At 37.5% G+C, this 12,950-nt stretch overlaps 1 protein-coding gene across 1 annotated transcript in view; it reads right to left on the reverse strand.

Moving 5' to 3' along the window:
• Nucleotides 1–12,950, reverse strand: part of SLC27A6 (solute carrier family 27 member 6) — a 47,067-nt gene continuing 34,117 nt past the window's right edge. The window contains 5 exon segments of the mRNA XM_042454447.1: nt 1–2,207; nt 5,857–5,987; nt 7,516–7,613; nt 8,936–9,134; nt 11,599–11,689. Coding sequence (XP_042310381.1) covers nt 2,031–2,207; nt 5,857–5,987; nt 7,516–7,613; nt 8,936–9,134; nt 11,599–11,689 — 696 coding nt within the window. The 3' untranslated portion in view covers nt 1–2,030.

A 12,950-nucleotide genomic window follows, 5' to 3' on the forward strand; every position in this document is an offset into this window, starting at 1 on the left:
CTTTGTCACATGTTCCCAGGGAAGCATACAATACATAGAATTTAAAACATTTCCAGACAAAAAGCATAAATAGTTTGAATAAGATAAAAACAATAAACATATTAACAGTTAAAACATTTTAAAAGCAAAAGTTAAAACCATTTTTAAAACTACAAACATTATTTTTATTATTTTTATTTATATCTTCCAAAATGAGACCCAAGCCAACTTTCAAAAGCCTAAAATGACATAAACCTAAAAACCTAAATATGATAAGTTTGCTGTGTGCCTTCCCTTCCAACTTGTAGTGAACCTAAGGTGAAGCTATGACAGGGTTTTCTTGGCAATGTTTTTTGGGAGGGGGTTGTCATTGCCTTACTCTGAGGCTGAGAGAATGTGACTTGATCACAATGAGTTTCCTTGGCAAAGTGAGATTTGAACTCTGGTCTTCCAGAATCATAGTCTAACTTTCACACCATGCTGGTTCTTAATTATGACAGTAAAATTGTTTGAAAACATAATATTAAATATAAACATACAGGACATTTTCATCATCAAAGACTTCCCACAACCAATTAATCATCAAATGCCTGCTTAAATAAAAAAATCTTTACCTGCCAGTGAAAGGAGAGCAGAGAGGTCACAGGCATCACAGATTTAAATGGGTTGGAATTAATGAATTCACCTTAAAAGCCAAGTAATCTGTCCCTTGGTTCCCTTGGAGAGCTAGTGTGGAATAGTAGTTTGAGCCATGGAAGCCTCTGGGCAGGTTACATTCTCTCAGCCTCAGAGGAAGGCAAGGGCAAACCCTCTCTAAACAACTTCTGCCAAGAAAACTCCACAATAGCTACACCTTAAGGTTGCCATAACTTGGAAATGACTTGAAGACACACAATGCAACACAGATTCCCCTTAGTATCCATGCCAGGTTTCAGGCAACCAGGTTTTGGGGAATTATGGCAGAGACAGATATGTGGGCATGCATTCTCTTTTATTACTACCAAAGGGAATTTGCAATGCACTCTCTGCAATGCTTAAAATTTGGGGATTGCAGGAAAAATTCATGGAAAAGGGGGCAGAATTCTTGTTTGGTGAGGGTCAATGCTCTCTTCCTCCCATAGCTACATCCTCTTAAATGAGGATTGCCTTGCTTGAAATTAAGATAAGAAGCAATATTTACGTAAGTTGTATTTTTATTCAACATTGACTTGGAAATCCCTGGACGTTTAAGAGTTTACTGAACATATGATAGTTCAGCAGTTCTCAACCTGACCCCCTTTGGGGCCTGACGACCCTTTCACAGGGGTCACCTAAGACCATCAGAAAACCCATATTTCTGATTGTCTTAGGAACCGAGACACTGCAATTTTATGGTCGCAGCATTAGGAAGGTTGAGAACCACTGTGGTAGTTCTTTCTCTGAAATGCTGCAATTTGTCTTACAATGGAATTATATACAAGCTCAGTCAGTTCAAAGAGGCTTACTTCCATGGAAGTGTGTAAAATTTGTGTCTTTGTTTATAGGTATTGTCTTTTTTAGGAAATGTTATTGTTAGGGACCTTTCTCATTCTGAAGGCCCCTATGGCACTTGAACATTAGAGAACGGGGAGTTTCTGGGCAAGAATGGCATAAGGTAAGAGTAGCAATGCTGCGGCCCTCCAGAAATTGTTAGACTACTGTACAATGTAAGAAATAGTGAGAGTGGGCTACATGATTTGTATGCCAGCATATGGCAAAGGCAAGGCTACAGCAAGAAGAGATAATTGTCAAAAGTGGAGTGCAGGGGCCCAGAATGAGCAAAAGAGCTTCTCTGTTTTGAGTTCAGTCCAAAATGTTGTATATAACAGACATAAGACTGCGTGGGAAAAGGTACAAAACTGATGAGCAAAAGATAATAAAAAGTAATCCCTTGACCATACAAACAAATCAACAATACAATTAATACAGTGCAGAAGTTTCACCCTGGAAATTTCATTCATTTAACTAAAAAAGCTTATTTAAAGTTATATTTTGTGCAGTAGATTGCATTAATTCTTGCAAATAAATAAACATCAAAGTTTCATCTGGCCAGATACGATATTTTCATGTAGTTCTTTAGTTAATAATATGTAAGCCTTTTTAGAACTGTCCAAAAAATAAAGTGGATCACTGACTGAAGATGGATTAAATCCTTCACCCACCAGCTGAAATTTTTGTTGCTTGAAAGTTCCTGTAATGTCCATTATTTCCTAGAGATAAAATAAAATAAAACTTTTAAAAATGTTTATGGTGAATAAAATTTAAGCAACTGAAATATGCCACTGCTGCTGACAAGGCTGCTTTTCCTGGGTCCTATCACTTGCCAGCATTTGCCTCCTCCCCCTACAGCCCCAGTTGCCTGAAAGTTTGCTGTATTTTTCATGCATATTTTTAAAATGTTTTTTGAAATCTCCTGATCCCTCCCTCCCTCCTCTCTCTGCAGCCCACAAATACTAGACATTTTATATTATATAAGGGACCTGATTATTGTACAGATCTCCAGGGAGCCCTCCAGCCACCCACTTCTGCCTTCGAGGCAATGGCAGCAGTCCTGGATGTTCATTTGCAAGACTGAAGTGGAAGGCTGGCAAATATTTCAAAATCCAACAATTTCCTAAATCTGAAATACTTCCAGTTCCAAGCATTTTGGATACAGGTGTACTACAGAAGAGTATCCTTTTAGCTTGCTAAACAGGTTTTCTCTGACTCATGTAGTTGTCACTGAAATCAAGGATGGCCTATTAGTTATAGCACCTCATTTCTCAACTAACATGAGACATCAGTTATCATCAATAACTTTTCTTGCTTTGTTCAGCTTATAGATATTTCAGAGATTCCAGCAGGAACAACAAGGTTTATATATTCTAGTATCTTGTAGTCATATCATGTTTTTCAAGCTCTTATAAAATGTTCACTCTTAATTCTACTCAAGTATTGAGGAATTAACACACAGAAATGTATATGAAAGCAATATTTAACGGTGAGTACACTAACAAGAAAACATTTGTGAATCCTGATCATAATATCAGAAATGCCATAGTTTTACCATGAATTGTGAGTCAAAACCAGTCCTTTTCCAAATACAGTGGTCCCTCCACATTCGCTGGGTTTGGCGTGAAGTATATATGAGTCACATTAGGTCCAAACATAAGGAACCCTCGGTCCCATCACTTCACTTAACGAGAATAATTGGAATCAAGTATTCAAGTAATTAGGGTTGCATCCACTGCAGAAATAATCCAGTTTGACACCACTTTAAATGCCATGACTCAATGCTGTGGCATTGTGGGAATTGTAGTTTTGTGAGTCATTCTCTGTCTGGGAATGATAGTTGTAGCACCATTCCAACTACTATTCCCAGAATTCCATAGCAATGAGCCATAGCAGTTAAAGTGGTGTCAAACCAGATTATTTCTGCAGTGTGGATGCAGCTTAGGAAAGTCTTCAGGGGTGAATTTGGTTGCCCTACACTATAAAAGGGTAAAAAGCTTTTTGATCTTGGTCTTCACCATATAGGTCTGTGGAAACATGCCATGTTACAATCAAAAGACATATGTGAGGACCTTAGAAAAGCAGTTACTGTATTGCTGTTCCTCAATCTATAAAGGGATACAAAGGCATTTCTTAGTATTGCAACTCCATCAATCCACTGTCAGACAGACAATCTAAAATGGAGAAAGTTTAAGACTACAACCACTCTTCCTAGGAATGCTATCAGAATCTTTCCAAACAAACTAGATCATCATCCTGGCAATCATTTTTTTAAAAAACAACAACAACAATAACAGAGTAACATCCAAGAATCTGCAGGCCCCTCTCATGTTGGCTAATGTGAGGCACTAACCAGGAAAAGAACTGGAGGATAGCCACAAGAAAAGCAGTGCTGTCTAAAAAAGAACACTGCAGTTTGTCTGAAGTTCACTGTGTTCATATAAAGCAACTATCTGATGTGGGTGACTGGCAGTTATTTCTTTCCATTGTCTTTCTAGGGATTGGCACCACATTTCTGCCCACTGTCTACAACTGTCCCGTCCACCCCCCGAAACTCATTAGGGACCAGCTCAGGAATGGCCACTGTTCCAGGGACCACTACTTTGAGTAGCACAGACACAGAGGAACCTTAAAACATTTAAATGTTTTCTGAACAGACAAGTTAAAAATAGAACTTTTTGGTTTCGGCAAGATATGTTACATTTGCCAAAAAACAAAAACTATGTTTGTTCAGAATAACCTCATCCCAACCATGAAGCATGTTAGTAGGAATGTGATGGTTTGATGAGGAGCATCTGTGGCCATCCATCCAAGAGCTGAAACTGAATCAAAAGTGGGTCATGCAACACAACAGTAATTCTAAACATGTTTTACAATGACCTAACCAAAGTCAGGACTGAATCCTAATCAAATTGTTCTGACAGGACCTGAAGAAAGCTGTTGATGCCTTCAGATGCAATTGAGTTGAACTAGCTTATATAAGGAGGAAGGGCCAAAATTCTTCAAAACATACGTGAGAGCAACAGTTAACAGGAAATGCTTATTTATAGTAATTGCTGCTCAAGGGGGTGCCACCAGGTATCAAATTTAAAGGTTCGCATACCAAATCTAAAAGTTGCATATATAGATACTGACTGATAAAACTGTTGTGCATAAATAAATGTTGAAAACACATGATATTTGTTTAATCTAATTATCGAGTACAGTGGTACCCCGGGATACGAATGCGCCGCCTTACGAAATTTCCGGGTTACGAAAAAAATGTATTTAAAAAAACTGTTCCGGGTTACGAATGTTTTTTCGGGTTACGAAAAAAATTTTTGGTGCTTTTCGGCGCTATTTCACACCAAATCGCGGCTTTTCCCCATTAGCGCCTATGGGTTTTTCGGCTTACGAAGCCTTTCGGGTTACGAAAGCGGCGGCGGAACGAATTATTTTCGTAACCCGGGGTACCACTGTATCTAGAATTATGGGGTTAACTAAAAGCTAACAGCATTTTATGATGGAAACATGTAACAGTTCTAAAGGATTCACAAACTTTTTCTCAGAAGTGTATACTGTACTCTTTACTCACCCTATGAGAAGAAAGAATCAGTCAGAATCTCAAAATACTCCATTCTTATTAAGTAGATGCCATTGCAGAATTAATGCAGTTTGACACTGCTTCAACCACCATGTATCCAGCCTATGGAATCCTGGATTTGTAGTTCATTAAGGTATCAGAGACCTCAGACAGAATGGCTCACAAAACTACAATTCCCAGAATTCCATAACATGGAGCCATGGCTGCTAAAGTGGTGTCAAACTGGATTATTTCTGCAATGTAGATGCAGCCCTAGTTAGCTGTATTCCAAGATGGCTGCTGAAATGTGAGTTTTTATTAGGAGAAGATGGCATATATGTATTTTGGCATTTCTGGGTCCAAAAAATGAATACTGTAAGAACCCACTATTACAAACACAATAGTATAACTAACTTGTTTTTTTGAAGCAAAAGTACACGCAATTGTAATTTGTAATGTACTGTTCACTCCAGATGTAGAATCCCTACATTCCAACATTATTTCTTTAGATTTCATGTCATTCCCAGTCCATGTTTCTAATCTCGCTAATCCTTTTATATTATCTTCCCCAAGGTACATAACTCTTACAATTTAGTATAATCTGTAGTTTTCATTAGTATACCGTATAATTCCAGTTCATTAATGGAGACAGTAAGCAGGACTGATCTCTGAAATACCCATTAGAGAGATCCCTCTGAAGTCATCACTTAATTTTCAGTATATGTGGCTTAGTAGATCACTGAATTGATTTTCCACTGGCAATGAAGGGCCCTGAAGACATGTCCACAAAGCATGGAATATATTACCTGGACTCGTAGAAATAGTGGACGAGCATAACTGGGCAGATATGTCACCACATGTTCATAAAGTTGTTCCACATCCAAGGACTTATCCGGCTTTAATATGATGGAGGCCATGCCTGCTTTCCCTTCATAACCTGTGGGAAAATATTTTAGGATTAATGCTGCATCTATTAAGATTCATAGATTTCTAATTATCTAGTATTTCTCAGTGTTTCTATTATTTTAAATAATGATGTGGTAACCTGTTTCTCTTCAGTTCCAACACTTAACCAAGGAGTGAGCAACTGTGAATGGTGAGGATATCTTGTTTCCCCAGATTCCTAGAGGACCACACCCCAACATTTTCACCTCTGCCACCCACAATTTGAGACCTAATTTCCATCCAAAATAGCCAATAGATGGGGCAACTACTGGTGGTTTTCCTGAATTTGGGACATTTTATTATCCTTTCACCTGTTTTGGGCTATATAGGGGTTTTTTTTCCAAGAAAGAAGGGACTGGATAGGCACTTCCTGTTCAGGAAAATAAGACATCTGGATGAACTGAAAATAGATGACATCCTCAATGCCTCTAAATAGCAGCATGCGGGTAAGTGGCAGCAGTGCCCACATGCAGGCTTGGGGGACATTATGGGCAGATTTGAACCTCCATATTTTGGGAGGCATGGAGCAAAAGTGGTTTGAGGGCCATACTTTCCACACCCTTGCCATAATGTTGTGTTAAGAATTGGTGTAGCCTAATTAGATCGATTCTTGCCACCATGCAGCATACCTGTATCAATGTTCAAACCATGCTCATTGTAAAATCAACCATATGCAGTTTACTCTCTCTTTTGCCTCCAACTGATTCTTAATGTCTATCCAGACAATCCAGATTTCTATATTAGAGCTAAAGAGTGCAGTTACATTAAACACATACCCCTATTCTTGCTCGTGCACTTCTGGATGATTAGGATCTTAATGCTGAAATGGCTAACTTTGATGCAAAACTGCCATCTTGAAAGGGCTCCAATTGCCTCCTTCTTTTTAAGGAGAAAGAAAATACTCCACATAAAACCAGCATAGATTGTCCAACTAAACTGTATTACAACATCTTACCTGTTTGGTGTTTTATGCTGCTATTAATAACAAGTTTTCTCAACAGAGTTAAACAAAAGTTACATTATTTACATTTTAGTATGTGTGTGAGCAGTGGTTTTCACTGGTTCACTGGAACTGGTTGTTGAAATTATTAAAACAACTGATGAGGTTAAAAGAGGAGCAAGGAGTAACAACGGGGAGGAGAAGATAGTGACTAGAGTAGATGGGGAGGAGGGAGAGGCAAGAAGATCAGAGGAAGGGAAGGAATGGATCACCCAGAGCCACGGAGGAAAGCTGGGGGTGCAAACTAGTTGTTAATTATTTTCAATAATGCCACTATGTGTGAGAGTTTATTTCTTTAGTTTTAAAGAGCAACTATTTGTTTTTAGTTTTAAAGAGATCTATTTGTTCTTTTATGAATGGAAAATGCACTGCATCTGTGACTGTGCCTTCTTTCTTTTTAATGCATACATTCCCACTACCACCCTGGACACCTTATAACTACATTTTCTATATATGTAGATGGGAGTAAGCCCCATTGAAGTAATTGGCTATATTTACATACAAGACATATTTTTCTTACCTTGCACAGAAACCCCATAAACATTGGCTTCTTGTATGAAATCCAACATACCAATGACATCAGAAACTTCAGTAGTGGCAACATTTTCCCCTTTCCACCTAAAATGAAATATGTGCAGATATATATGTATGGCATCTTGGGAAAACTGAGGAATCCAGTTTTCAATTTGTAACTGACTCTTTTATTGACTGTTCTACGTATATTTTGCTTCAATTGAAATTTGATTATAGCCATAAATAATAGTTTATGAGCCATGAATGAGCCTTGGGCTCATGTACTCATTGCCCTTCTTCTATCTTGGTTGGAAGAAAAAGAATTCATTTGCTTCTCTTTTCAATTAACAGCAGCTTACCATTATATTCGAACTCTATTTTTAACCTTAATTGTAGTTTGACAGAGCAAGCTAGCCACATAGACCAATGTTTGAAGCTGCTCTGTTTCAGTAACCCAGATTCAAACTCTTTACAGTGAGTGAGTTGAAGAGTATTTTTTGGTGAGAATTCTATTGTATTGAGGATCAGGTTTAGGCAGAGTAAGGATTTACTGGACAATTCTTGTATGTCCTGATACCAACTAAAATGCCAAATGGGACCAATTTCCTGACAGAGGTAGCACATAATCTCTACTTGCTGCATGATAGTTCAGCAAAAAATAACATATTAAAATGATTAGGAATATTTTTTTCCCAATTCTGTTACATCAACTAGGACCAAAAGAAAAGGTTCAATACAACAAAAAGCAACAGATTTCTTGGGACACTTTTTTTGTCCCAGCAGTTGTGATGTTTGCTTAAAACACACACACGCACACACACACATAGGTGATCTCTTCATAGGAAGTGGCTGAAATCTGGGAAATTTGTTTACCACTGTTCAGGTAATAATGCCACAAAATGTCCACATTTTAGCTTTAGTTTTGTGTAAAACCTGACTCTGGAGGACTAAAACGCCCTGTCCCCAGTGCATGATCATTAAAAAGATTATCAAAGACTGTCTACATTTTGAGCTTTTGCACAGTTAGTTTTAAAAAAGGAAGCAATTTTTAAATTTATTTTTTAAAAAGAGGGAGCACAGAAGCTCATGTTGATGTAACAATAAACCATTTGTTTTATCACTATGTACAAATGTAGTCTTGGAGTTAATTCTCTGTTATTTAGAAACCCGATTTTTAAACTTTAATGCTAGTCAGATATTTTCTGTTTGTAATTCTATTTTCTGCTTTACATTCCTTTTGCAATTAGATATGGGATCTTGTTTCCCTTGAAATTCCTCAAGGTGTCCTTTGAGATCAACTTAGCAGAAATTTATCAAAACCAACTGTTCTGGACTGGGCAGGCAGAATAAAAGGAACACTGTCTTTTTCTCTCACACACACTTGACTAGGTAGGTGGTTTAATTGCTAATGCTGTTAAAAGGTGTACCTGAATGTATCCCCTGTTCTGTCCCAAAAGTAAAGAAAGTCAGCTTGATCTTGAACAAGCAGATCTCCTGTATTGAAATAAAAATCTTCCTTCTTAAACACACCACAGAGTAACTTCTTCTCCGTGTCTCGTTTATTGCCAGCATAGCCAAAGAAAGGATTCTTTGAGTTCACTTTGGATAGTAAAAGCCCAGGCTCACCTATATGTAAAATTAAAGATGTGAGTTAACTCAGTACAGTCTGTATCGCTTTACCAAGTGCTCTTTTTACAAGCTTCCAGGCAATCACCCCATGCAAGTAGGGTGTTCCATCCATATATCCATCCAAATCCATTTTTGCTCTGCACTGCAAGTCACCCATAGTCTGTAGCTTCATTGGCCTGCTTTTTGAATTTTTTCTTCCTTTCCCATTTAGATTTGTTTTCTTTTAAATACTTTTTGTACTTCTCCAGACCTCAGGGTTAACCCCAACATGCCCCCTTTTTCTCAGCCACCTTGTTGAGGCTATGATCCTATTACCCCCCATTATGTGACAGAGGTATTAAAAGGAGTGAGAAGATGAAAACTTCCACCTGAAAACACCCAAATGTGATGAATGAGCTACAACTCATCCTGGGTAGTCTCATTTCCCTCTTACAGGGCTGGGTTTTAGATCTACACTTGCTTACAAACAACTTCCGAACCTTTCATAGCTACTCATTAAACACAAAAGGCAACACAAAAATGATGCTTTCATACAGATGTCAACACCCCCTTATCTATTGTCAGCACCATTTCAGGACTTTCAATATATCAAAGTTCATTTACTTCCTCATCTTCCAATGTGATATATGCCCTCCTACATTCTACATAGAGAAAGCACCCTTCTGTATTTGATATTGTGCCTTTCTGCATTCTACTAGAGAAAACAGACCAATGTCTATACAAAAGAATAAATTGACACAAATCTGCTATCAGAAAAGGTAATACACTAAGCTATCAAAAACATCCTGTGGCAGAAGATTCAGTATTCCAAGACAATCTTTCATCTATCTGGAAGTGCAAATAATTCAAAAATAGATTAAAGAGATGAACTGTGAAGCTGCATTTGCATAGGGAGTTACAGTCTGGCCCAAAATAGACGGGCAGATGGGGGTGGCTTCCAGCTGCTCTGGGGGCATGGCATTTAGATGATGCACGTCCCTGGAAGCAGGGACGTAGCCAGGATTTTAGGAAGGGGTGGGATCCAGACTAAGTGCCACCATTATAATGGGGCTTGGACACGGTGGCGCAGCAGCACGCATCATTCATTTTTCTAATGGAAGGGGGGTCCAGACCCCAAGGACCCCCTTTGGTTACGTCCCTGCTGGAAGCCACTTTGGGACTGTGCCAGGGCTGCCCAAGATGGCCCAAAAGTGGCTCAAAAGGACCAGCTCTTTTTTGCTCCTTTCCGCGGTCCATTTGGGACCACAGCAGGAGTCCCCCTGGGGAACGCAGCATGTGTTCTCTGCAGCCTCGGGGAAATCAGGCTGAGAGCAACTTCTGACCACTCCTTCCTGCCCATCTGTTTCATTCATCTGTCACCAAAGAGTTGAATCAGAATAACTTTTTCTCAGCCAACTAAATGTTTTGAATGGCTGAGGTTTTGTGTATAGCCAATGTTAGAAAGTATTTTACGCTATTATAGGACTCTTTGTTCTTTTCAGCTTTAACAGCCTAACATAGTTATCTGTTTGGGAACAGAACTCTTTAATGCTTTACAATGTGATGAAGCCTACAGTGAGAGCGAGAATCTGCTGAGTAGAAATTTGTATCAGATAACAAGATGCTTATTACATTACACGTGTTAACTGTCTTTAACCAGTACTTTTACTAATAGTGGTAAATTAACTGTATAATACTCCTTATGACTGCCCAGAAAGAAGCTTTATTGAGTTAAATGGGACTTAGTTTAGTGTGTGTTTATTTATTCTCTTCCATATTTTTACTTATACTTTCCTTTCCCCTGAAACTGGGATATAAGATGGTTTACAGGATAAAAAGAAACACAAATAAAACTTATTAAAAAAACTAAAATTATGATTAAAATGGTTCTAAACTCTCTATAGAAAGAAAATAGTTTAATATTGTTTTAAAAGTAAAAAATAAAAATAAAAAAGAATAGCATGCTAAGAAAAGCCCATTTCTTGCAGTTAGTTTTATGATGAGAAGTCCAGCCTGAATTACATAGATGGCCAGATCTCTTATAATATTTTTACTCTAGTAGATCAATGTATAGTGATTAATATGACTAAAATGTTTTTATAGTATTCCAGTATTTTGTTGATATATTTTCTTGGTCCACTGCTGCCTTCTTTTACCACTAGAGAGGATCCATGTAACTGTGTCAGTATTTAAAATGATGTATGATTAATTTGTTTAGCTTGTACAGTATCTTAATTGTAATATATTTATTTCTCCACTTTTCTATTCATATTGTGATTATTTATTGGACTGAACTGTTAACATTTTATTTTTATCTGATTTTTTTTGAAAATTCAATTTCTATCCTGCCTTTCTTCCAATAAAGGATTCAAGGTGGAAAACATATTCTCATATATTTTCATTTCAGTGAAGCATCAAATATACTTCTATCACAGTATTACTTGCCAACACAATACAGATGAAATTCTAATAAAATTCTTACCTTTCTTAACTCTTTCACACCACCCATTTTTATTTCTGATTGGCTCCTCTTTTTGAAAATCATACTTAATCAAGTCAAAAGGGAAAAAGAGCTTAAAACAGAAAGAAAAATTCAGTCAATAATGTTTATACAGTGACACCTGGTGGAAGTACTCAGTAATGTAGAATAAATTACTTTTAAGTATTTTGTTTGACTCTACTGTATTCACAATTGTATTTTTTTTAAAATAAATATGCATGCATCAATGCATATATTTAACAGTGATGTTTCCAAGGAAAACAAAATTAATGCTTTGGACATAAGTAGCTATAAAAGAGAAATTTATTCACTACCACTTAAAATTCTAACATGTTTATCAAAAGAGAGATGTTGACAAAACTTTCCCAAACGTCAGAGTGCAAATTTTTAAAAAAGTAATATTAAGAGTAAAAGGAACAGAACAGGTTCAAATCAAGAAACAAATTGGCTGTTCATATTTCTTACCAAGCTTACTGGAGGAAATTAGATTCACACATCATGTTTGCACATGTTTTTAGACATTAATATTAACAACATAAAGCCTGGTGTAGCAGTCTGAGTGTTGGACTATGAGACTGGGAGACCAGGGTTTGAATCCCTGCTCAACCATGGAGATCCACTAGGTGACCTTAGGCAAGTCACACTCAACCTTGGAGGAAGGAAAAGGCAAACACCTTCTGAACAAATCTTGCCAAGGAAAACCCTGTGATAGGTTTGCTTTAGTGTTGTCATGGGATGGGAACTACTTGAAGGCGCACAAGAACAACAACAATAAGGTATGTACCCACGTATCTGTCTTAGCAATTTCATAGAATCATACAGTTTGAAGTGGCTCTATGGGCATTCACTCCAGCCCCAGATCTCATTTTTTCTGTATAATTCAAAGAAACTATATCTTGAAATCAATTCTGCAAAATGGAAAAGTTATATTGGATCCAAAGGTGCACTTTAACTTCCAGAATGCAACCTCTCACAGAAATGATGTTTTATTCCTCATAGTAAAAGTCTGCACCATTAGAATAAAACTGGATAATTTGTTTCCTTTGTTTTGTTCAAGAATTTTATGAACCTTTGAACAACTGGAAATGTAAAAAGTGCTACAGACCCCCCCCCCCCCCCAAAATCACTGGGGACACGTCTGCAAGTTGTTGTAACAATGTTTGTGAGAAAGCTATTTGGAGGAAACTTATTTAATTAATCTGTAAAGCAAGAAAAGGAGAATATTATAAAAAATATCTGCTAGTGCATTTAGGTCTGGCTACATCACACAAATAGTTGTCCCAAAGCAGTTGAGCATATTCCACAATGTTCCACAATGATTGTGCTCAACTGCT

This window comes from Sceloporus undulatus, chromosome 2, assembly GCF_019175285.1.
Source record: "Sceloporus undulatus isolate JIND9_A2432 ecotype Alabama chromosome 2, SceUnd_v1.1, whole genome shotgun sequence".
Lineage (NCBI taxonomy): Eukaryota > Metazoa > Chordata > Lepidosauria > Squamata > Phrynosomatidae > Sceloporus > Sceloporus undulatus.